The following is a 27,205-nucleotide window of genomic DNA, read 5'->3' as shown; positions in this document are numbered from 1 at the left end:
ATTAACCACTGCCGGGCAATATTTTAAATGGTTTCATCTAAAACAGGCATTTAAAATGTAAATGGCATTTTGCACTTGACATTTGAAATGATCTCAAATTAACCACTGCCGGGTAATATTTTAAATGGTTTCATCTAACACAGGCATTTAAAATGTAAATGGCATTTTGCATTTAACAATTGAAATGTTCTCAAACTAACCATTTACACTTATCCATTTCAATTGACGTTTTTTAAATCCTTTTCCATTTCTCATTTTAAATGGATCTATCGAAGCACTTTGCCCAGCAGTGTATATGCACGGTAAACCTATTGCGATTTAAAAACAAGAAACGAAAGAATACCCTTCGACCGTGTAACGCGGTTTGAAATACAGTGCCGGAGGCAAGATTTGCCGCCACAGTGGCAAGAGCGGCGACTCCTTTCTAGGTACCACCGTATTCCTTGGCCCAAGGGTGGAGAGCTTGCGTGCAACGATCCCGACGGAGGGCGAAGAGAGGGTGGCGGCGTTGGGTGTTGCAGCGCAGGCCTTGCCGCGGTTTAGCATCGCGGAATCCGTCGTCGACGGATCGACGAGGACGGTAGGTTGAAAATTGATCGTGGCGCCGCGCCGCCAGGGTGCGTGTTGTTTTGGCAGTTGTCCCAAGATGGCGGACTCGGTTGGCGTGCGACGGGGACCCGAGGAAAAGCCGAGAAAGAGCGTGAAAACCTCGATTCTGTGTTAAAGGTGTGTAGCCGGGGTTGGCTGGAGGTGAAAGAGGGCCCGTACGGCCAGGAATCGGCGTTTTGGGGACTAGGTACGTGCGTAGATTCATTTACGTCCGGAGTTTCGGTGGTCGAGCCGCGCCTACGCGACCCGCCGCCGAGTCTCCTCTCCCGGACAGTCTCCGTTCCTCTAACGATACACCCGTTCGTTCTATTACCGTAATCCGCCGACCGTCTCCCGTAAATTCCCTATTTTTTTTTTCAACCCCCTGCGGCGCCGAGGGTGGCGTTCGCAACTTGGTGCGGCGACACGGAACTCGCGGCCTCGGGTTGTCTGCTAGCGGTGCACCACCGCCCACTGCGGACGATCCCATCCCCCTTTCGCTGCGGACTCTGCTCCTCGGACTTTAATAATTACGTCACTCGACCTGCCCGCCCCGGAAGTGCTCCTCGATTATACAACCCATGTTCGAATTTAAAACCACACGTCAAAAACGTCCGCAACGTACATCGCTTGACTTCTTTCTCCTCTTTTTCTACACCCCCTCCACCCCCCTTTCCCACGGACCGTCGCATCCGACGCCTTTGCGGCGGAACTTCTTCCCCGTTCGATCGTGCTCCTTTTTTTTTTTTTTGTTTTTTTTTTTTATCTAATTGTCATTAGGTTTTTATCGCCATGTGAAACAAAACAATTACACACATAACCGAGACGAAAATGATCGAGCCGCCGTGTAAAACAACGACGCAACGATTTCCGAATGAATCTATATTTTTCTCTCTCTTTCTTTCTCTCGCTTTTCACGCACGCGATATTCCTAGACGCCAAGGCATTCCAACAAACGGTGCCAACTCACAAGTGACTGTTGTTTTATCCCACTGCAGAGACATCTGAAAAATTTCTATTCGTATAATATCATCCTGTACACGTATTATACCGTACGATATGAAGTTTTGCACGAATTTGCTTCACCACGTTCACACAATTAACCTCGTCTGAACTAATTCGTCAATGTAGAGTAGTACAGTGAAACTTGAATAACCTTTTTACGACCATTCGACCGACACGCATGTGCGCGATCGTAGGTGCTTTGTCATTTTTTTTTTCTCTAGCCTTTTTCGAATTTACTTCCTCCGTCCCTCCATGAGGTATTCTTTGAATATACCGCATAGTGGTCGACATAAAGCATGGTGTGAGATACCGCTACCGCCGCACGTGCATAATTTTCCTCCGCTTTCCTCTGGAAGAAATTGCGGTCCGTTTATACATACGTGTGCACCTGTATAAGTATGAGTAAACTCTTGCCGGCCGACTTTCATCCTCCGTTTAATGACGTTGCTTTGGACTAATTGTAAATCGTGCCGATGCTCGCCTCTCTTACCTTATACCTACAGCGACGCTGATGCATGCACGAGCGAGCAATAATGCTGGTTGGTTCCCATGATGTAATCACCGCGGCGGGAAGCTGCGGTTCCGAACCGACAACGTGCGTGTGGCCGCCGAAAAGATAAATAATTATATCAGCGCCTTGTGCGAGGCAAGTGTCATGCGAATGCGAATAAAGGAAAAGGAGGAGAAAGATGGCGAAGAAAGTCCGCGGGGAAGCCTTGCAAGCGCATAGTGTTGCACCGCGTGCATTCGGATACCTGCCCCTGTGCAGCTTTGTCGCATAATCGCAACTGCAGTCTTGGCTCACCTGTTAGCCGTGTCTGTGTAACGCGGTTCAACGCCTTGAAGGCTTCGGCTCGATACCAAGAGGCGATTTAAAGTCATTAGACTCGAGTTAGGGGCAGTTCGAGTATTAGCTAACGCATTTTTTACAAATTTTTCCATCCCCAACCCTAGTGATAACGATTGGTAACGTTTTCTGGTGTTGCCCGCTACTGTTTTTTAACGTTAGCCAACGCTTTTTGAAAAGTTTATTGGTAAATCGATTAGTTACCTGATCGGAATGGCAAAAATACCATTTATAGTCACATCCTGATCAATTTATTCCTACTTTATTAAATATCGGGTATTATTAATTATTAATACACGTCAGCGCGGTCAGTAAAACGTGAATTCATTATTCATTGTGTATTATATACATTACGTATTGTCTTTTTTCTTAAATACATTCAATAAACATTACATTTGCTAAGATGTCATTACTGAGCGATTCATGCATTATTAACGCCGTCTCTTGAAGAAATTTTTTTACTATTCTCAAACATGTGGCGTGTTGGCTTTGAGCACGCGCTTCAAATTTCCAATGTTAGCTAACGTTTGCCCGGAGTGTCTACTACTGTAGGGTAACATTTCATGACGTTTCTTTGAATGGCCTACCCCTGTTTTAGCGTTATCTAGCACTTGAACGGCACCTTAGTTTAATACGTAGTCAAGTTAATTTGTAACGTAACGAAACGTTGAATTAAAAATTGATCGGAAATTTTTTTCAGCCTCGGAATAACTTTGTAGAAATATGTAGTCGAATTTGCGAAATATGAGTTTGTTTTAATTTCAGGCAATATCAAACTAGCGATGTACCAAACGAACGTTTTTAAATTAAGATGCATAACTCATGCAATAACATTACGAACTTTATCCCGATCGTTTGAAACTGATGTGAGAAGCTGGTTCGTCATTTCCTTTATATCTCACACTTATGACCGTTATACCTGCATCACGAAGATTTGAATTCGTTGCAGACGGTCAAAGATAGACGGATACACATTTAGCATTCAATTTATTCCGTACGACGTTCCATGAATTCCTCCTCTCATACCAGGCAATCGATTTATAAACCTGACAGAATTTAATGCCAAACGTGCATCCCTCTATCTTTGACCGTAGCCAAAGTATTCAAATCTTGATAAAATTCGCCATGGCCACGAACATCAACTCATCTATGTATGCCTATATCACCATTATACGTGATTATAAATACATGCTGTTTCGTAATACGCGCACGCGGTTTCCTTTCCTTTTCTTTTCCTCCCACGATGGAGATCGTCGTTTTCACACACTCGCGCACGTGTTTATTGTTGAAACCTGCACGCCGTTGAACAATCGAACGGAAAAGCGTCATCCCGGAGTTCGCATGCCGCATCCGCGCAAGATAACGCAATTATTATCTGATTGTAAACTGCGGGGAAAGTCGGTGAGTTCTATTAATAACTCATGGAATATTGCTACCGATGTCTTGACTCGGGCCTTCTACGGTTATGCAAGAATATATATTTATTACATTCGAATCTCCAAGGGGCTCGACGTCATTCCTGATGTTTATTTAGACCAACGACCGAAAGTCGGTGACGTTACCGGAGGCTCAGGCTTTTTAAAACTCGTTCCACTTAAACGGCAGTCATCAGGATTAATTGCAAATCATAATTTCTCAGCTAAACGCAAATACGCTGAAGGTGTGATGAAAAGATTCCATTTAGCAACGAGTATTTGACTCTCGGTTCGATATTCGTTTGAGACCGTACGTGGCATTATTGAAAGCAGAGGAATGTTATATACGTACTCGTTGAATTTAATGAAAACTGCGTCAATTTGCTGGAAAATCGATTCGCTTAATTCTTTCGCTTACTCAGGCGATAAGCTGTGACAAATTCATTAATAAGGCCTGAACCTTGTTGTTGCTGATTGTGAATCTGCCGAAATAATTCTCTTCGTATTGATCAAACTTCAAATGTTGTACAATCACTCTGGTCTCGCGACATCCGCGATGCATTTTAATACGGGACTTTGCGAGAAGAATTAGCGAGTTTTTTGGGGAGGATATAGGTAGAAATTCGGGTCTAGTCGGTGTAAGGACAGTAGGAAGGACGTCTAGATCCTAGAGATCTCGGGCTGTGAGAGGGTTTCACCAAGTAATCCCTAACTCCGTGTAATGGGACCGAGATGTAGGTAAGCGGTATCTAGACCGCAGCACCAGCCGACCGTATCCGTAAGCCGTTCAAAGTCGTCTAGCTCCGGCTCCAGCAGTAAACTTTTTGGCTCTTAGCTGCGGTTGTAATAACGAATATCGATCTCGCCGTTGAGGCACGTATTATTATACCTGCACCACCAACGGAGCCTACAGAGTTTCGATATAACGATAATATATATATATATATATATATATGTATATATTAAGGTGATTTATAAAAAAATAATTTCCGAATTTTCACCGTGGCACCCTCTAAAAAATTTGTTTAAGTTAAAAGAAAGATTCTGTGAAAAGATTAGCGTTCCACGTTATGTGGAACGTCGCGCTCATTTGATTTATCATTTTTTTCACATTTTTTTGAATCTGTGACGAAACGCGTTGTAGCACTTCAAATGTTATTTCTTTCCTGACATTTATATTCAACGCCAAGATCACGATCCGTAGCACAACAATATATCATCCGGGAATCTTGTTCTCCAAAATTAAAAGTTCATGTTAAATTAAAACTATTTTACGAGATTGAATTGATAATAAAAACGTCGTCAGATACGCTTCTCAAACATCAGCTGGAGACTTAATATTACAAGTGTGGGTCTTCTATTTGACGTAGATAGATATTATGTTTGATGTAAGCGATAAAAAAAAAATTTTTCATTACACTTCATAAATTTAAAGAAATGTATAAAAGTGAAAAATCAACTGAGCGCAATCTTCAGAAAAAATTTATTTGCGATTCTCCACCATGGCAACCCCTAAAAATTTTTTTCAGGTTAATATATATATATTCGAAAGCGGAATCTTTACCTCTCATCTGCAAACTTCTTTCCTTGTATCATACAAATTGCGCAAAAGAGATTCTGCGAGTGGAGATAAGGGCGTTGATTGGAATGAGAGCCGAAAGCTGCGGAAAGCGGAAAATATTCATCAAAGTGCATTATCGTTGGTGGTGGTGGTGGTGGTTTTATTTTTCTTTCAAATTTCCCCGATTCTAATTCTTCCTTCACGGAATATTCGACTCGATGAAATGAAAGAGGACGAGTCAAAGAACAACTAATGATAGAACGCGTGAATCAGATCGAATTTTCCCGTGTATAATGTACATGTATATTAGGGTGGTCGTTAAAAATTAAAATCTTTGCGGCGCCCGAAAAAATCCTTCCTTCTGATGAGAAACTACGGGGAAAATTTTGCTTTTGCGATTTAAACAAAAATAACACGTGCCGACGGCCAATTGAAGTTAATTTTTCGATAAAATTATGGTTTTTTTTTTTTAATTTGTCTCAGTAGTTAAGTTTGGGTAAAAATCATCAAAAACGGCTTGTAGAAAATTAAATTCTCTACAAAATTTTCAGCAGTGATTTTGATAATAAGTTAGAATTTATAAATTTGATATTGAGATTATTGCGATGGATATGAACGTTATCAGAAACTTAAAGGAACATTTTTACAGAGAATTTAATTTTCTATTAGCCGTATTTAATGATTTTTACCCAAACTTGAATACTGTGACGAATTTAAAAAAAACTATAATTTGATCGAAAAATTAACTTCAACTGGCGCTCGGCACGTGTTATTTTTGTTTAAATCGCAAAAGCAAAATTTTTCCCGTAGTTTCTCATCAGAAGGAAGGATTTTTTCGGGCGCCGCAAAGATTTTAATTTTTAATGTATATGTATAAGAAGCTTTTCATCCTGCTTATTAACACCGAAAATTGCACGAAAGAGATTATGCGACGATTAGTGCGAAATTAAGACTTATCATTACGTGATGAGTCACACGTCAGCGTAGAAATTGTATTTATACAATTGGATATTATCGTGGTGAAGAATCGAAAAGTTTAAGGTATCACGTAGCGATCGAGTAAAGTGTCACGTAACTTTTCGGGCTGCAATTCTTGAGAATTCAGTTCAGTTTTTAGAAATTTGGAACTTTGATACAAAGATTTTTGTCTGAAAAGTATATCCAAAGATCAAAGTTGCGGTTTGTTATTTACAGCTCGCTTCGAAAGTTATATTGTACTCAATCTTGTGACAGACTGGCGAGTTATCGGACAACTTTTGCGTTTGTTTAAAGTATATTTTAAAATTCCCGTTTCTTTGTTTTCAGTGGCAGAATGGAATTTATTGTAATTACCCCGAAAATGAAAAGTTGAATAATCACTACATCTCAACGTTTCGAGATGAGAAGTTTCGCAAGGTTTTTGATATCGCTGATCACGAATCTGAGATCAGATTTGCAATACCCAAAATGGCGAATCCGATATGGCAGAAACCAAAAACCTAAAATTATTCTCATTTTGGTAGAAATTAATAAGCGGAGGTGTTTTGGGTCACCGATTATGAATCCAAGGTCAGAATTTCAAAATTTACAATGGTGGTACCACTTTAGTGTTTCAAAATGATAAAAATCGTAATATTTTCATGTAATATGGCATCCAAGGGATTTTTAACCGTCGATTACGAATCTTTAATTTGTAGTTCGAAATTCGAATCGGATGTTGATATTTTTTTGTTACGTGAACTTGGAACCTGCGGTGTGAAAACGGGAAGTTCGAGGTCAGCCTAAAGCCGCTTGTTTTATGTAACACTAGTATGGTTTGCACATCCTTTTTAACCTGCGTTAAGTAGTCGTTTCTCTGACAGTACAAAAACAACATCACAACACAGCGTAAAAAAAAACTTCTGAATAACAACACTATCGTTACGACAAGTATCATGTATATCATGGAGGCAAAGTCTTTTTCGTAAAAAAGGTAAAACGGACTGTTTTACCACATTGACGCACAATCTACTGTTGTTGTTATTTCTTAAATGTTAAAAACTGACCGAAGAACAAAACATTCATTATTTCGCAGAGGAAATAACATTTTTCATGGTTTGCGGCCCATCATTCGCCCAATTTGACATTTGTTACCGTCAGAATATGGGTTTTTCAAATTGGGGAATCTATATTTCAACCTGTACTTTTATACAACGCAAAAAGTTCTGGAGCGAATCTATGATTTTAGGTTTTGACCTTGATTGATACTACGCAGAATGTCATATATATCTCAAAAATATCGAATTGAGGGTAAAATAAGAGTCGCACATGATGAAAAACGAATTTTTATATTTTTGCGCCAACGCTAATTTTTCACGGATTTTTGAGGCTGAACATCAAAATTGAAACTTTTCTCAAAATCCTGAAATATCCTTTTACCTATAAGCCATTGACCTTATTTTTTTTTCTTTTCGTGCGATAGAGTACTAAAAATTAGAAGATGGACGATGTATTGATTAAAATAAATCCAAAGAGGTCGATAAAACTTCTGTCTGCACATATGCAATATTTCGATTCTCATCATTAATATGAAGCGCTATCATCGATAGTAATTATTCAGTTTTTAAAGTGCTTAAATACAGAAAGTCATGAATTTCTTCACTTTTTTTTCGTAAACAATTATTACAAGTATTCCCTTTCAATCAAACGAGGAATTACAACAAAGATGGTGAAGCACGGTGAAAAAAATGAGTGCTCGGTAAAAGAACACTACACAAGTCAACAAAAAATTCTAGCGAAATCGGTACCGTTACGATAACCGTTCAAATATTGCTTGGATTGCAAAAACAAAAAATTTGGCACAAACCACTATTTGTTGTTAGTCTACTTAAACTTGTCAAAACTACATTTTCGGTTTACTCCAAAATTAAATCAGTTTAGTTTATCGTAGAACGAAATCTAACGAATCTATTAGATTTTGAAATGAAGCATCTCTATTATCATCTCTTTTTCATCTTTAAAGCGAGTCTTCGTAATAATACCTGCACTGAGAAAAATTTCATTTCTTACAGTAAGTAGAAAAATTGAGTAAAACAGGTATCGTTAAAAACAGTGTTTGAATATTGTTAGAATTACGAAAAACGAGGTACGCGTAACCATTTTGTGCTATCGTCGATCCTTTTTTGGTAATTGCAACGCAAAATTAGTTTCTTCGGTTTACTCTACTTTCGTAGTTAAACAAGGCTTTAACGACAATTTATTGTTGCACAAGGATTAAATTTTCGCGAGAGTTACAAGAAAATATAGCAACAGTGATCGTAACAAGAAAGAATAGTAACGGATACTAGACTTTCCGGTAACAGCTAGAAAACTAATTTTCACTTTCTACCTAGAACTATATTTTTCGATTTTGGTAAAAAGTGGAAGTAGTTAAGGAGTGAGCGGTAACTAAAGCTAAAAATTTCTCTCAGTGTGTAATACAATTTCATAAATACTCGATATACGACGACTGTCTAGTAATAAGTAACAATACACATACTCGCCTGCGGCAGCACAGCAATTTTTGGACTAATTGTAAACTTCTTACAGACGCGAAGAATATCGGGCCCCAAAATTTCAGATCCACCCGGGAAATGTACCCTCGTCTTTCGATGTCCAGTATCACGTTTGGGATACGGAGAAGACCGTCGGGGCGACGGTATAATGAGTGTGAGGGTGGGGGAGGTTTCAGAGAGAGGGAGAGAGAGGAAGGGGAGCCGATGGCCGACAAAGAACGCATCACCGGGATGTCTTTCGTGATATATAAGACCCGCGGTGGGCCCAGCATAAGCTCAGTTCGTTTCGTCGCCGGCTCTTCGTTATCTTTATAGTATCGATCGATTTAGCGATTTGCAAATCATAACCGTTGAAAAGCATAAGCAAATATATATATATATATATATATCATATATACATCATATATACATATCCGCATCCTAAACACCTGTTTTATTATACAGGATACGTCTGTATAGTATGATCTGCAGTTTTCTGTTTCAATCGTGGATTACTTGATATCAGATATGTTGTTCGTTCCGTGTTGACACCTTTGCACCGGATATGCAGGTAAGATGCATTTTCCAATTCCTTCCTACATTTCTCTACCACGTATCCGTCAGTGAATTTAACCATTGTGTGCTGCAGTTGGTTCTAAACACGCGTATATCTGTCATCGTTTTTGGTATATACACGATCAACGAATGAACGAAAGCGTGAGTGAATCGACAGGCTTAACTTACGATAACGTGCGGAAAGTTAATCTCGACAAATGAGTCACCGAAATGTATGATAACTTGAAATAAATGAATGAATTGAAAGAAAATAAGAAGATGGAAATGAACTTTCTTAAACACTGCAGTGTACCTTTAATACAAAACCGAAACGAAATCGTTTCTTGCAAAAAAAAAAAAAAAATGCAATTCTAAAGTGCAGAAATTTTCGAAAGTTCGGCTGAAATATTCGATTCTTCACGCACAACGAGCGTTTATAACCCTTATAATTGTCACGTAATTATTTTATAACCCTTATAATTATCACGTAATTATTACGGATAAGCGATAACAAGTGTATTTTTATTAACGAACGTCCGCGATATTAGTTTTAATATTGTCGAAAAGTTGAGAAAAGTGCGGATGCTAAATTTCTTCGCTTGGTTCAACCTGAAGATTTCATGGTTGAAACGTTGAAAATTAAAAACTTAATTAGCGACTTGATCTGGTATTAACTCATTTTGTCTGACGGACGCGTCAGCTTCTTCCATGCTTCTATATCGCAGACACAGAACGCCGCCTACATCTTCCGGCTTTCGGAGCCTAACGATAAGTTGCGAGAATCGTCGCGTGTCTCTCAACTATCGTCAAAGTGCGCGAATATCACCGTCGTCCCTTGATTCGCCAAAATACTTCACAGCGTATAACAAGCGCTCTCTTTCCCACCGTCATACATACGCCTATTATTTCTTCATTTTTAGAAATTTAAGGTGAGCGTAACCCGATTAACGATCATTTTGTTTCCTCATGCTCTTGACACTTCTTTTTATTACCATCGTTTGGAGAATAAAACTGGGACACTCACCTATATTACGGTACGCTAATATACAGCAATGAAAAAAGTATCCTACTTTCAGTCGACGTATGCATATACGCCCGTACGTACGGTTTAATGAAATAAGGCGATCATCAGCCGGCGACTTTAATACCAATCTAACGTGATTTCTTAATCTTCTTTTCGTTCGTCTTGCGCGTTTTATGTTATTATTTATCTTCTTTTATCCCCCATAAAATCGAGATTTCCACAGCTGCATGCGTGACTCTTCTCACCCTTGTTACACAATCTATAATAATACTGTTAATAGGTGAAACAAGATAATGAGATCACGATGCACCGTTGTTGTGTGACTTTGCAGTTCGTAGGAACGCCGAAGAACGGGATATCCGCGAATAAAGTGGGTTCTCCTTTACGTGCTGGGGCACCGGCAGCCACCAGGGGCCAACTTTCTTTATTTTCTTATCCAACGTCGCATTAGCCGCTCGTTTCAGACGCGATTGTCAAATATCACGTGTTCGCGATTTCTGTTCTATACTGCACTGCATATTACATACACACCGTCCACACAACGTTATATCAATTTAGAGCTGGGTAATATTTTCAGGTTAGTAAGGTGCTTCGCTATATGCATGTAACACATGCCTGTGTACATTCATACGTATAATATTCGCGCGTGTTTTAGGTCATCCTTACTTAGTATAGTTTCTCTTAAACTTTTAAATGTATATAATACGTGGCGAAAGTACAAGGTGTCAAAATGAATTGGATTTTTCTTTTCCTTTTATTCAGATTATTTTCCGCAAAAGGTGTTGTACTCTTTTTCTCTCACTCTAAAATTAATCTTATCCCTCTCCCCCTTTTCATATATATACTATAAAGGGGGGAGAAAATCGCTAAGTCGGTTAAACAAACATTATTCCATTAAACGTATGTATTATATAAGCAAAGAAATCGATTTCTTTTCTTTTTTTTTTTTTTTCATTCAACAAATGTAATCCCACATTTGCAAACGGTTGAAAATTGTCGCTATATCGTAGTATGTAACAGCAGAGAAATTTTTCACGTTTATAAAACAAATGAAAAGAACTTCCCATGGAATTTCCTATTTCTGCGTTTTAGAGGATGAATTATAAATGGTGAAAAGTACGATTCACCGCTCAGTGACCGAGTGTACGATAATTATTTCCCGATGATAACGAATTTCGTACACTCGGTCATGTATATACATATATATGTATATATATTCATCTTCCAATTACTGCGGCCGAATATTCATTTAATAATTCTTTATATCACACGAGTACAGCATTTTCTGGTTACAGCGATTGCAGCTCGTTAACTTTACTCGGGGCCTCCACCATTTGTACGATAACGATAATATTCTTGTGTATAAGTACGTAGAAAAATCGGATCCAAAATGTCAATTTACTTGGCTATAAAACTCGTTTTGATACACGATCATTAGTAAATGGAACGCCGTATACATTTGCCATCGCACAAAACGTTGGATTAAGAACAAATATTGAAATAAAAAGAGTTTGAAAATAATGTTGGAAGAGGATGTCGCATGTGAGATTCGTCTAATTTTTTTTGGGGGGAGGCAGAACTTCAGGCGAATCGCTAAATCGATTCGGATGTAATTTGCACGTGTCGTTTTTCGAGAAACTACACGTGTAAGCTTCTCGCGTGTATGTATAAACGATAAGATTGATTTTGTTTGCCGAAAAAATTCTTAGTCACTCATTTCGACTTAGTCATTTATAATTTTTACCCGGATTCAAATCCCCCTATGTGTATTCACAGATTCGACAAGTTACTCCGATTCCCAAAGATTAGAGCCCAAATCGAACCTCTGACAGACAACGCGTCTAAATTCCAATAAAATTACTCCGAAGAAACAATAATGGTAATAATAATATGAAAAATTTATACGCAACTGTGTGAAAAAAATATATATATATTATCGATTGCAACACAGAGATCAATTTTCAATTAGAAGCTGTCACTGATACCGGCGTACAAGTCTGCCTGTCAGACGTCCCGAGATTACTAAACGAGCATGATCAAATGATCGTCGATCAAGGTAGGGAGTAATTCCATACCTGTGCGATACTGCATACAGGGAAACTCATGACAGTCCTTAAAACTATGTAAAAATTTTTGAAATTTTGAATACTTATCTTTACATTATTATCAAATGCTACCCCTAGAACTTCCGGGTCTCTCGTTTTGCGCAAAGTTCGGTGTAACCGCGTAGATATATTACAGGTTATAACGCAAGAGTGTCGTCAGCTGACTCGACCGCCTTTGACGATTCTTTCTCCTTTTTTATTCCTCTTCTTTCGGTTCTTGTTTTTTCTCCTTTTTTTTCAAATTCTTTTTCCCCCTGCCTCCGCTTCATTCACTCTCGCTGTTTAATCGCCTCATTCGTCGAGCGCGATCCTCGTATATCCACGTTATATAACTTTATATGTATTCGTATTATACTTATATACAAAGTTGATTCACCTCACTTGCATACAGATTAAAGATAAAATGTCAACAATTAGCGAAGAAGCTCAATACTATCGAGCAAATAACTGACCTCCAGTGTTTTACCCACGCGTATATATCTACATATTTTACGTTCGTGTATGATTTTCGCCTTTAGATATTGATGCGTAATGCAGCTTCTCAAAGTTCGATATGAAACTACTAATCGCGCAAACATTCCGAGTTATCCTAGTTATCTTAGTATAAATTCTAAGAAGACACTGAATTGCACGACTTTTAGGTATCTCATATTTTATCAATAAGGCAACTCGGTATTTTTAACATCAGTATTTTGCAGTGAAGACCGGTAGATAATTTCTCACTTCCGTAACTTTTATATCCCTGTAACTCTAGTCGTATATTCTGCGTACAATTTTTATTTTTTATTCCTGTTTTTTTTTTTTTTTTCTTCCTTCTTTTGTGCTTGTTTTAGTTTTTATCTAGTACACTAACGGTACATTTGACATAGAAATAAATATAGCTACTCGTGAAGTGGAGTCTATATAACAGATACGCATAATTAGCGTTATACTGTTGGTATGAAAAAAACTATGTGTTGAAATATAATGCCTCAACTCGAATAACATAGAATTAATACGTTACACCGCGAGTCTGAAATTATTCATTTGACACTGAACGTAAATTTCGTTCTATTTCAATATGATAACGTGCAAATTGACAATTTTTTTATTCGAAAGAAAAACTATGTACGACTTTGTTGGTATTTCCGTATTGAATATACTGTTCAGCACATGCCGTATCGCTTATAGAAGAGAATTGATGCGAATTGATGCTGCAATTAGTAGACGGGATGTAAATTGGTTGAGTATTTAAAAAACAAAAAAAAAAAATAACGCGTCAATTTAACATTTGCACGAATCATTATCCGCAGCTGTGTATCAGCACACAGATAACAACTCGGTATCATCAAGAGCCTTATAATGTATAAAGTACGCGAAAAACGGAAAGTTTCGATTGTTTTCCGGCTCTTCACTTCCACCCTTGAATGGTAAAAAAAAAACAAAAAAAAACCAAAAAACTGAAACGCTATTGAAGACGGTAATCGGTATATAATTACAATGCAATGAAAGTGCACGGATAACATTACGTGTAATTATACTTCCTGATATTGCGGCAATTGCTTATTCATGTGAAAATCCTGTTGCCTATTCATTAAACAAATTCCAAGCATAGATTAATTCGCTTTATACACACGATGTTGTATTACTTCGAGAAATGGAAAAGGAGTAAAACATTTGATATGATGGGGCGAAAAATTAAGGGGTGGGGTGGAAGTTCCGAATTTGAAAAGTCCCGAAAGCGCCTAATTCCGAATTATTTAATGTCGAAACTTGAAGGAAAGAAATTAAACTTTTACGAAACAATAAAGTTTCGAATGGTCGGGAAGCCGACGACTCAAATTTCCGCAATATAAGATTAAAAACATTCAAGTTACGATCGGGCAATGTTCCGAAAACTAAAGCCCCGATAGAGCGAAATTCCGAAAGTTAAAATATACTCGCACAGCGTAGTTTAGTCAACGAGCGGGCGTAAAAAGTCAGTAAAACCGAAAGTTAGAGTGATCGGGATTCCGAACGTAAAAATACCAAAAATCCAAAACAAAGAAAGATAAAAACGGTGAAACTTCACCGAGTCAGAAATTCTCAGAACTAAAAATCTTCTTTCATTCGGAATTTCGATGTGTTAGATCTTGAAATTTTCTCATTTTCGCACTTTCGGAACTTTCACTTGTCGGAGTTATGCCCTTTGGAATTTTGTGCGTCGGGTTTCTTTACTTTAAGTTTTGCCACGAAAAGAAAAACGGAATTTGGCACTTTCGGAGCTTTTCCAATTTGGAATTTCAATCCCGCCTAAAATTTACCAGCTTATAGATATACATAATCGTGTCTTATAACGATCAATCATTTATCATACAAATATTCTTAACGCATACAACCTCCGTGAATTAGGTATTACGATAAGGAACACACGTCTGCCATGATTATGCATAAAAACACGATGTTACGATGTGATGAACGATTTGATAGGTGTTGAAGAGAAAAAAAAAGAAGAGAAAGAAAAAAAACGTCGGACAGGCGGCATTTAACGCTTACAATTTATAGTTCAGTACTATTATAATCAAATATAACTTATGTATTCTATGTATGCCTAGCCTGCAGCTCGATTTAACGTAATTTAATTCGTAATCTCAGAATCTTATCCCTCTTTGCCGGCTCAAAGCTTAATCTAATCAAACGTGCATACACGTAATACGTCGTTCATGTAACGCGTAGACTTATATACGAAAGTATAATGTGTACGAAGTCGAGAATCCGAATACGACCCATTCCTATCAGATATCTTTATATTCCATTAAAATACAGACAGACCGTGCGTTGCCTACGTATTGCAATATGTATATGGGACATTCCACGTAAAATTAGCCGCCCATTTACCCCCGTCACCCCCTTCGATTCTGATCATTTTTTAATACGACGTTCTTGCCAACCCAAAAGGGTCTAAGGATTTTTTTCAGACTTTCGTCAGCCGTTGGCGAAATTTGTACAAAATTGCCAAACCAATTACAAAAACGCCCGTTCGTTGAATCCTAAAAAATTCAACCTGATTCTATGATTCAAAATGTGATTTTTGAGCAGCACACGATAACGCGATCTCGATATTTACTTTTTTTTTTTGCGAGTTTTCAGTTTTTCTAATCTGAGTTGTTTCTTCGATTTTTTTCAAATTTCACCGGGACCAAAAAAAAATACATGATAAAAATTCCGCGACCTTTTTGAGTCGGTATGAACATCGTACTAAAAAATGGTTAAAATCAAAGAGGACGATGTACATGGGATGTTAATTTGACGTGGAACGCCCCATTATGTATGAGTTACACCTCGTGGAGAATATGATTATCACACCGCATTCCTAGGCTACAGAGATCACGATACGATGCCACCTGTAACGTAGATAACACGGAAGAAAATCCTCTTGACCTATATTACGCACTGACGTGGCCGGATACGTTCGGGTAAAAGTGCTTATGAAACATCGCGGTTAAAAAGATGAGTAAGAAATATAGTAAGACCGAAATATCTTGGGAATGACGCGTCCGTTCTGTGTGAAAAAAGAAAAACAAAAAAAATGAAGATAAAGAAAAAAAAAGACAAGTAACAAGAAGAAGAAACTGTGAGAACATCTTCCAGGTGAACTCGTCGATCGCTCAGCCAACTACGCGTCGTGTATGCATCCCAGCATTTTAACTCAGGGTTCCCTATCCTTAATTCATTTCCATTCCACTCCTTACCTTTCTTTACCTTTTCTTACCATTCCTTACCCCGCCGCGTCGCGACGCCGGTATTTCGACGTGAACGAACCGGCGGTGCGGTGCACCGTCTATATTGGTATAATAATATGCTTATGTACCTGTAAGTAGAGGGTGGTGGGTGCTAGAGCGTAAGGTTTTAAATGAAACTCCATTTATGCCGTCGTTGAAAATTGATAGCTTTTAGGAATTTTACTACCAGATTCTGGGCCACGAAGATCTATCTTGAAGGGCAAACGCTAAAATTGTAACAAAGAGGAGCTGAATAGGTTTTTCTTTTTTAATAAATCTTCATAGTTTACGAGTATAGTGATTTGATAATTACTCAACGTACGGGGACCTTTTGGCGAACTAACCTTCTAAATACGATCATTCTCAAATTTTGTTGCTCCCATGGTGTAAAATATCTCGTAAACATTTTTTAAGAATTCCGTCAAAATTTTCCCATTTGAATAAAACAGGACTTTTAGCACTTCGCGGTTAATTTCAATCCCTTAAAATCTTCAACGTTTTCAAGCAAATCTACCTTACGTACTGTTACAGGTAAGAAATTTTGTCAACTTTCAGATTACTTGACCTGACACATGGGGAGAAAAGTTAACCGTAAAGTGCCAAAAATCTTGAATGTCATTAAAATGGGAAAATTTGGAGGCTTTTGGGCAGAACTTAAGACTGTCATACATATTTCAAGATATCCCAGCACACGAAAGTAAGAAATTTCGATAATGACCGTATCAAGGACCACCCGTATAAAGTTCAAAAAGTTCTCCTCAGTGACCCCTTTCCTTAGTTATCTCTTCCCAAACCGAATAGTACGTGTCCGTGATTTTAGTCAGCTTGATACAGCTACTGACAGCGCGAGGAACCGGTTTGAGGCTACAAGTGAAAAGACAACGAAATAAAAATAAAAAATAAAAACAAAACAAGGAAAAGACAAGACAACAAAACCGACAACTTTCGTAACTCTCGCGCTCCGTATACATACACCTGTTATAGGCACAATAGTATGTACAGGCGTAAGTACTCAGGATACAAGAGAAGCGTGTACTAGAATAGAAGAGAAAGAAGAGAAGATCAAATAATCGTGAGCAACCGTCACAGTAACGATAATCATCCGTTTCCGGTACATCGGAAGCCTAGGATTCAGTCTGTATTTTTTCATTTACGTAATACAAAAAAATTACAATTGCGGATGTTACAAGGAATCGAATTTCACTCTGATTTTCCAATTTAAATGTAATTCAAGTAAATCTTTTTCGCTGTTTCTTTTTTTTTTCTTTCTCTTGTTTTTTGCGAAAAATACGACCCAAATATTTTTACTTTCTCTCTCGGCTTACGACAATGTCCGGTTTGTAAAATATTTTCATTCAAACACCGGATTGTTTGAATCGTTTATAACGGTTCTATATGTAAAACACCCAAATAGTGTACAGTGCATCCGCGAGGGTAAAAAAAACAAACAATTGTAATTCGTACACGTCCACGGTATTTGTAGGCATATGTATATGTCTACATACACATGTAAGCGTGACGAGGTGACGCGTGGCCGTGACCGTTTAAATGCGAGAATTAGCGAGACACATACACAATGCGTATCGTACATACACGCACAGCGAAAAATGACGTGAGAAAAAAAAAGTCAACGACATAAAACAACAGTTTCGGAGTTGGCTTCACAGTCGAGAATGCGTAGGTATGTATAATTTGAAATACCCACCGGAGGGATGGCTTCTGCACATATTTTGAAATACGATACACACGTACATTGTAAATATGCATATATTAGACGCGCACGGCGTTAAATCGCGTGGCAGGACAACGATTATACGTACGTGCATGCATACGCTTGTATTATAACAGATAATCTGGATGCGGAAAAGCCTGCGTCAAACGCCCGCGGAGGATGCAACGCGTCGCGACGCGATGCGCCGTCCACTCGACGTTCACGGTTCTATTCACTGGTGAATCCTCTCTATGCGCCCCTTTCCGCTTGCGGTTTAAGCCGCAACGGAGTCACCGGTGCTCACATAACGGGTTCTCCCGGAGGAACGGTGTCGATCCTCCTGCTTCGATACCTCCGCGACGGTGACCTAGAATCTCATTGTCCGTTGGTCCCTCCCACCTTCCCCCCTCATTCGATGATCTCCATTCGAATTGGAGGAGCTACATTGACCCTGGCCATCTGTGTACACGCGTACAAGTCCGCCGGTTCCGCGTGTATGCGTGCGTGAGAGAAAAAAAAACTAGCACGTTTAATTTTTCATTTTTGGTTGATTTCGTTTTTTTTTTTTCAAATTATTTTTTCTTTGTTTTTTTACACTTTTCAAGGTTCTTCGATAGCGTTGTTTTTTTTTTCTTTGTCTTTTTTTTTTTTTTTTTGTTGCTACGCTTTACCCTGTTCACCGATTTTACCCTTCCTCTTTGGATGCAATCGTTCGTTCTACGAGCCGCGCCGAATCTTGCTCACACCTATGCGCGTAGGCTCTGGTGCTGCAAAGTCCGCCTTGCAAACAGCTACAGCATCTCTCAATTGAGATATCGATTCTTCTTCGCTATTGTACTTCGCGTGCCTCGTGTCTCTCTCTATCTCTCTCTCTCTCTCTCTTTCTTTCGCTTCCCAACTATTTCTCTCTCTTTTTTGCTCTCCACTACCCTTCTGCACGTATACATATACTTACATGGTGATACGTATTCGTGTGCTCGCGGGCGTACGTGTGTGTGTGTGTGTGTGCCGGGGGGGCTCATTTTTTTTATTCTATGTTTTGGGTGTTTCCGTTATACCTACTTGCATATTATGTGCACAACGTACGGTACATACATATACCTGTATTACGATGTGACATGGCTGTGTTATACTTGCACTTGCCTTGAGAGACGCCTTACTTTCTCATCTTTGGGAATATTTTTAAATATATGCTTGTCGACGACGCTTTGTAACGAAATTTATATTTCAAATAAGGCGATTTTAATTTTTTTGTTTTGTTTTTTTTTATGTAGTCATATTATATACTTTCTCTTGACGAGAGAAAATTTAACTACTCGTCACGTCGAAACGATTTTCTATAATATAATTATCGCAGGCAGCTTATTTTCACGTACATAGAGCGCGTTGAAGAATTGTCGTTCGGTAAAGCAAGGAATATGACTAGACGGTAAAGCCGAAATCACCGCTATGCAGTTAATTTTTTAATATATTTATAATCTTGATATTTTGAAAAAGAAGCATATATTTTTATTTTATCACCGACGAGGTTATTTATTTATGTCACGGCGTTGAAGACAGCGGAAGTTGCGCTATTGATATGTCACATGCATTGTGTATTCACAGACGGTGTATTTACGTATAATAAGATGAGGACGTATTTAGAATGCATCGTCCGTACGTACATACAGCTAGTTTCAGAATTGAAACGCACGCGGCGTGGATTCGCGTCACGCGTAACGTGCCTAGCCGCGTGCAGAATATATATATACACACATGTAATTTATAAAGAGAGCCAGGGGAAAGTAGGTAGGTTCATGACAACGCACATACGTTCTTAGTCAACAATTTGCGAAAACGGAAAGAGAGAATAAGTTTTTTTTTCTTTTTTTTTTTCTCAAATAACGAAAGAGTAAGAAAGTAGAAACGAAAAATCGACCAAGCACAAGTGCTTTATACTCGTGATATGAAATCGCAGTTGGTACTTGATTGGTTCACCTAATCAGTTCCAACATTCTGTAATCATTCTCGTTTCGAACGCGGTTTTTCGTCCGCGAATTGTTTATTTTCGTAAGTCATTCGGCGGGTGTAACGCGTCTACCGTAATCCGCTTGATTCATTCACACGGGACATTCATTTCGAGGGACGATTTATACCAGTTTCCATCCGATTTGCGGATGCTTACCAGATTTGACGTATCTAAACATACACAGATAAACATACACGTCTAACTGATTGTGCGACTCTCGTGATCTTAAGGGGATGCTATAGTCAGTCCTTACCGACTGCGTTAAATGTTTTCTATTTTGTCTGTTATTATCAGAACCAAAATTTATTTAATCTATTTTTGTTCATGTAGGATGCGCCTGTTGTACCCTTCTTTGCAAATCCATGCATAGACTTTGGTAATAGTCAAAATAGAAAATATCTAACGCAATCGGTAAGGACTGACTTATAGCTAGTAAGGATGAATAGGGCCCATCGTCTGATTGTAAATTAAAAGGTAGCAAATGAGAAAAAACCGTAAAACCGTTTAAAAAATATCCAGCGATGTTATTTGCTCCAATGATAGTGAACGCGAATGTAACTTTTGTTTTAGACGGTGGGACCCATTCATTCTTAATCGCGGATGGCTGTGGTAACGATTCTTCGACTTTTATTAACAATCGTCAACAGTAACGACTGCCAGTTTCGCACTATTAATTTTACTGTTTACCGTTATTCGAAGATACGCTATCAAAGCTATAAAGTGAGGATTTCGACAATTTATATGCTCTCATAATTTTCACTACTATTCGCCAGCAATCATATAGCTGGAATTTAGATTTAGATCATCACCTTTATATTCATTTTTCTAAATTGTAAACATACATAGGAACGACGAATAAGAACGAGTCTGTCTAGATTAGCATTCCGTTAGCGAACTGAGGATCAATACGGAATACCGGTTACAAAAATGGGAGTAAGGACCGAAAGATTCGCTGAATTCACTTATGGCTTATTAGTAGATATACCGGAAAATAGGATCCATTGTTGACTGTGGGTTTTTTTTTTTTTTTTCTATTCCCATGTCGTTCTGACCGTTGGCTAAACACTCTACACTATTGACTATACAAATAATTTCAGAGCTGTTACGAACAGAATATGTTTTTAGATCAAAACAACAACTTCATGCCTTTAGTGTGGTAATAGAATTTTTTTTCTTGCATTTGCATTCGAATTCAAATACCTACCAATATTTATCTGTTTCATTTTATGTGCTTATAAATTTCTTTGATTTCTGTTTTAGGAGACAAATCTTCACTAACGCGAAATGAGGCAAGTTTCAACAGGAACACCGAGCACCAGGAAGAGTAATACCAAAGTTAATATTTCAACGTCGTGTAGTAACTGTCTTCGCATTTGAGTCTTCAATCGAACGCACTATCTGATAAGATAGGCATCTTCCATCTACAAGTATCGCTTTCTTACCTCGTGTAATCTAGTCAATCAGGGAAATGGCCACAATGGCAGGTGGCGAATATACTTCCGTAAAGGATTTCTACCGGGACAGATCGATATTTATTACAGGGGGTACTGGCTTTATGGGAAAAGTATTAGTAGAAAAACTCCTCCGCTCCTGTTCCGGTATCAAAAATATTTATTTGCTTATGAGGCCCAAGAAAGGACAAGACGTTCAGCAAAGGCTGCAGGAACTTCTTAACGGTCCGGTAAGTTTCAAAACACAATGAAAACTTTATCCCGCAAGCACTGATTCTGTTGATAAAAGTCAGCGGCGAAGAAGACGCGAGCAAAGTATGGCAGGAGCCGAATGTCTTTTTTGATATCTCTCTTTCACTCCTTTTTTGTAATATAATATTTTGTCTGTATTTTTGCAGTTGTTTGAGAAACTTCGACGAGACTGTCCGCACGAATTATTTAAAATTATACCAGTGGCTGGAGATGTAACGGAACCAGAACTCGGCATCTCGGAGAGCGATCAGGCAACTCTGATTCGCTTTGTATCTGTGGTTTTTCACTCAGCTGCGACAGTTAAATTCGACGAGGCTCTCAAGCTGTCTGTAACCATCAACATGCTCGGAACTAAACGTCTTATACAACTTTGTCACCGCATGCAAAACCTCGAGGTAATTATATTTATAGAAAGTGTTCTCGATTTTCAATGGATTCAGTTTAAAAGTTTGATTGTAATTTCGGTAAAAACTAGCTTTCACCCTGTTTCAATGAACTTTACTTTCCACCCCTCGCTGCTGCTGAACCTGAGTTGGCGCACAGACAACCCGTGTCTTTAATACCAAATTAACATAGTCTTAAGGTAGCGTTGTATGAACGTGCTAATTTATACTGGCAGTCAGCTTTCCCTTGATTGAGCATGTAAATTTGTATTGACAAAACAACCTCGCATTACCATCAAATTTATTATTCAAATGAAAATTGACTTGAGTCAGGTCAAAAACTTTTCAATTGTAGCTGAATATCAAAGGACAGGGTCTATTGAAGTTTAATTTTCACATCTGTTGCCAGCAGGTATAAACAAGTATTATGAAAATGCGATAATTTGCACATCACATTACTATGCTAATGCTAATTGCCTTTCGCCACCTACAAATTTTTGTAATGTACGAAAGTTTCGCAATTTCCGTATAAACACAGCGAGTTGACAAAAATCAATGCTTGTAAATGAAGCACATTTTATCCTTAATCCATATTATATGGATCATTTGTAACATGCAAAAATAACCTGATTCATTGAACCAAATAATTCAATGGGCAATTTTATTCTTACAAGGAAAAGTTTAATTGTACTTGAAGACAAGAATGTCAATTTGTAAACTCTTACCTTTACAGCAATTCACGTGTATTTCCTTTCCGTGTATAGGCAGTCATTCACGTATCAACAGCATACTGCAACTGCGATCGCAAGGATGTCGGGGAGGAGATTTACGCGACGCCGCAGGAACCAGAACAAGTGATAGCCTGCACAGAGTGGATGGATGATAAGTTGGTGGAAGAGTTAACACCTCGACTTATAGCCGGACGTCCAAATACTTACACGTTCACCAAAGCTTTAGCAGAAAGAATGTTGCTTCGGGAAAGCGGTTCTTTGCCAGTCGCCATTGTCAGACCTTCGATCGTTTTGTCCTCGTTTAGAGAGCCGGTTGCAGGATGGGTTGACAATTGGAACGGCCCAACTGGAATTATTGCTGCAGCAGGAAAAGGTTTCTTCAGGTAATGATGATTTAAGGAATCTAATTTTTCATAAAAATCAGACTACAGATTACCAATTGAAATTACTCATAATGCTTTTTTTTTTTATTTATTTCCAATTTCCGCTCGTAGTTATACCTCGTGTATTTGTATTATTTAAGTTTTTAACATGTTGAATATTGATGAAATGCTGATATTTTGAAATTATTGAATACGTTACAAGTATTCATTTTTGGTAGCAACGTAGGATTAAGGATTAAGGAACTTTGTCAAGATCCTAATATGAAACCGTCCTTTTCTATCAATAGAACTATGCTCTGCCATGGAAACAAGGTCGCAGATTTGGTACCCGTCGACATAGTAATAAATCTGATGATCTGTGCCGCTTGGAAGACTGCAACACATCGTTCCGATAGTATCACAGTGTATAATTGCTGTACAGGACAACAAAACCCTATAACGTGGAAAGAGTTTGTTGACTTGTCGTTTAAGTACAGCAGATTACACCCTGTTAACGATGCTGTTTGGTATCCAGATGGCTGTTGCCGAAGTTCCGTTGTTATCAACTCTGTGTGCAATACCTTGCAGCATACATTGCCTGCTCATATTTTGGATTTTCTGGCACGGCTCAGAGGTTCCAGGCCCATAATGGTCCGAGTTCAAGCCAAATTGGGCAAGGCTGCTCAGTGCTTGGAGTACTTTACCACTCAGCAATGGAATTTTAGGGATGACAATGTCAGGAGATTAGGACAACAGCTTAGTCCTGAAGATAAGCAAACGTTCATGTTTGACGTTAGCCAAATCGATTGGCCAGCTTACCTTGAACAGTACATATTGGGGATTCGACATTTCATTCTAAAAGAGAGTCCAGAAACTTTGCCCGCTGCTCGTTCGTATATTACAAAGTAAGTTCAATCCCCGTTAAGAGGCTCGTATTGAGCATACTTTGGACCGAGACTTTTTCCGGACTCTTTCAAATATCATTACGCTAGTATCACATTCTCGATTGTTCAAGTTCAAACGTTCTGAAACACTTGGAAAGTAATTGCAATGTACAGGAACTTCAAGAATATGCTTCATCTTCGATAAGTGCTTTTTGTTCATGACAATTACAAAGACCCGTTTTTTTTTTTTGCAGATTATACTGGTTGCACAGAGCGGTACAATTTGGAACGTTGTTGGTAGTTATGCGAATTTTATTATCTCGCAGTTCACTGGCTCGTTCGGCATGGTTTTCCCTGCTGACTTTCGTACTCCGTATGTGCCGCATGATTGTTTGACGGCTCAGAACCCCAACCGAAGTAAACGATAACACGCATAATGAAAATAAGCAAAAGCTAAACTCTGAGCATAATATCAAGGGACGAATCGCCCAACGATTTCAATGCTCAGCTACCCTGACGGCTAGGTGCTGGTATATGTACTCTCCCAAGTTGGCAACTTTAACTATGGTCATTGTTTATAAAATTAGCAAATGGTGTGGAGTATTATGCAGGGAAAAGTGGTGGTTTCATTTAAGACAGGGATCGATTAGTGCGCCAATTAATACCGTTCCTACGGTAATCATCTAATATGATCAGCCAATCTATGGATAGAAGCTTAAATAATATAAACGTTTATAATAGAGAAATATGATGACAGTTCGTAATTGAAAGCTTTATTACGCGTTTTAGTGGCTACGTTATTGGGATACCGTCGGATAATTGGATAATAACTTAGAATTGCCGTTTTCAATGGTATTTATAATTCTGTGGAAGAATCTAATCCCGTTTTTCCATCGAGATATCCAGAATTCTTTCCCCGTAATCTTCAGTGCATGATGTAAGGTAAATATTTTCTAACTGCTACGTGTGCAAACTCATGATCCCAAGAACGATCAATGAATAGTAATGTATTTTTTCTTAAACGATTACCTCTTTTGAAAATTGAATCGTCCTAATTGTTGGCTTCGATATTTTTTTATGGGTTTTTTTGTATCCCAGTTATAGTCACATTCAGTGACGGATTGATACTATGGATTCAGGCACCTAAAAATGGTCAATTGTATCACTTGCTAATTCGTGTAGTAATTCAAATCTGCCACTACGCAACTGAACGACGTTTAATTTTAAACGTAGCCTGAACGCGTATAAAAAGAAATTTGCTAATTACGTTCTGTATAAAATTCGTGTTCAAAGCTAACGAGTGCTACGTTATGTTCAAAAATTGCTCCATTTATATCTATTACGGATTTGTTGTCACATAATTATCGTAGGATGTGAATATTAAAAATTTTTGAAGGCATTGGCAACTTAATCCTATACTCTATTATATAGGGAATTGCGCATTTTTCTTCAAATAAGTTATACATAATATCACATACTCGGGCAGTAGTTGTAGATAAAGAAAATATTCCAATCTGAAGTCAAATTATTATAATTGCAAGTTCAAACTTCCGCCGCTCTATAGCTTCAACTTTGCGTCTAGGTTATTAAATTAAGGAATGTACATATGCTGAATAAAATTATCGATCACCGCAACTAAGAGTGAATTGATATAGTCAAACTGAAAACTGAGAAGATTTACGCACTTGGCCAAACTCCGCTTCGTATAAGCCATGGCGAAATTGAGTGTAACATATTTTTGGTTCTAGTTACGTTTGAGTTCACATGTATAGTGTATTTCGATCTTACTAAGCTTGCGTCGTGCAAATAAAATATTAGAAGAGTTGTACATGATACTTAGAAATTTGTGACAAGAAAATCACAATATTTCGATCTAAAAGGAAATGTGTTTAGATTAAAATGTGGCATTAATTATTTCAGTTGCCTGTGCCTTTTGAAATGATTAGATTGCGAGTAATTTTTCAATTAATAATCGTTCGTTACCAAACAAACTCTTTCTCGAAGAGACTAAGAATTAAAAAAAAAGAAAATAAAAAAACAAGAGAAGACCGTTTGTTATGCACTTCGAAGTGGGCTTCCCATGGAAAAACATTGTTCGGTGACCCATTGTTCACCTTTGCCAAGCAACTCATTGAAATAAGTAAGCGAAATGAAAATAAGGTAAAATAAATTAATTAATAATTAATAAGAAAATGTTGAATAATGATAATGTAGAGCCCAAGGTTAAAAAGGTAGCGCCGTGAAGGTCATCACCAGCTAGTCTCATCTGTAATGTTATCCAATCACATGATGCATACAAGAAAACAATATTTATTATTATTATTAATTTAATTAATAATCGTACTGTACTATTACAAAACAGAAGAACTACAAGACAAAACTTTGAAAAAAATGAAAGATTTAAAAAATTGTCTGCTTCACTTTACTGACACGTACCAGTCGCAGTAGTTTTAATGATAATCCGTAATTTTAAGCATAGCAACGATCATATATTCGTGTTTCAGACACTTTCCGTGTGATGACGCGCTATTTAATTATTTATATAGTTTTGTTTTAACATTTTTAATTATCTACTCTTCTTTTCTCCTCTCATGCGCGATAACTAGTGGTTATCCTGAGGCATGACGAAAGAAAAAAAATGTGCGTCATATCGGATTGTCGGCGCATCATAAATATCTAAAGGAATTGATTTTATTTCAATTAAAAATTTTTGATGTTAAACCCCTGTGTCATTTAGCTAATCTCTCCAAGCGGCAATCAACAAGAATATTCTGTAAAATTTATTGATTTTTCTGTCAATACAAACCACCAAATTCCTTTTTAATTTCCCGCAATATACGCTCGAAAATCCAATCGAGTCAGTTGTTATAAAAAAATTGTCAACTACATTCCGAAAAGCTCTGATCCCGTCTAATATATTTCCACGAAGTTGTAAAATATAATCAACGTGCGCCTCTGGAATCGCCCAAGGTAATAAAAAGAAAAAGAAAACTTGTCGCACTTATGCCACGAGGCCGTGGAAGCATCTGACCCTTTTTATATTTTGAAAAAGAAATTTGAATGATACATACCTATGTAGCAAAGTTACGTAA

General features: G+C 38.0%; 2 protein-coding genes across 5 annotated transcripts in view; one reads left to right on the top strand and one right to left on the bottom strand.

Moving 5' to 3' along the window:
- Positions 1-22,942, bottom strand: part of LOC124303603 (putative fatty acyl-CoA reductase CG5065) — a 41,855-nt gene extending 18,913 nt beyond the window's left edge. Inside the window, exon 1 of the mRNA XM_046761022.1 lies at positions 22,862-22,942. The gene's annotated coding sequence lies outside the window, so the exon portion shown is untranslated. The remainder of the gene's footprint in view (positions 1-22,861) is intronic.
- On the top strand, positions 545-25,805 carry LOC124303598 (putative fatty acyl-CoA reductase CG5065). 4 transcript variants are annotated; one of them, XM_046761011.1, is made up of 6 exons: positions 545-726; positions 21,311-21,731; positions 21,900-22,148; positions 22,901-23,250; positions 23,538-24,134; positions 24,368-25,805. In XM_046761011.1, exons 2-6 carry the CDS (start codon positions 21,519-21,521, stop codon positions 24,507-24,509), a joined length of 1,551 nt encoding a protein of 516 aa, XP_046616967.1. In that variant the 5' UTR covers positions 545-726; positions 21,311-21,518; the 3' UTR covers positions 24,510-25,805. The 4 variants fall into 4 exon arrangements, with proteins under 4 accessions (XP_046616967.1, XP_046616965.1, XP_046616966.1 ...); XM_046761009.1 differs by having other exon boundaries at positions 545-796; XM_046761010.1 differs by lacking the exon at positions 545-726 and adding an exon at positions 9,214-9,478.
- The last annotated feature ends 1,400 nt before the right edge of the window (positions 25,806-27,205 follow it).

The sequence above is a fragment of the Neodiprion virginianus genome, chromosome 4 (assembly GCF_021901495.1).
Source record: "Neodiprion virginianus isolate iyNeoVirg1 chromosome 4, iyNeoVirg1.1, whole genome shotgun sequence".
Taxonomy (NCBI): domain Eukaryota; kingdom Metazoa; phylum Arthropoda; class Insecta; order Hymenoptera; family Diprionidae; genus Neodiprion; species Neodiprion virginianus.
The sequence above is the reverse complement of the archived record's forward strand: the minus strand, read 5'-3'. Positions and strand labels throughout refer to the sequence as shown.

Excerpts from the sequence above, each read along its gene's own strand:
- LOC124303598 (XM_046761011.1), top strand. The coding sequence starts at position 21,519 with ATGGCCACAATGGCAGGTGGCGAATATACTTCCGTAAAGGATTTCTAC. Across the intron at positions 23,251-23,537 it reads GCAGGAAAAGGTTTCTTCAG|AACTATGCTCTGCCATGGAA; the intron begins GTAATGATGATT and ends TTCTATCAATAG. Across the intron at positions 24,135-24,367 it reads GCTCGTTCGTATATTACAAA|ATTATACTGGTTGCACAGAG; the intron begins GTAAGTTCAATC and ends TTTTTTTTGCAG.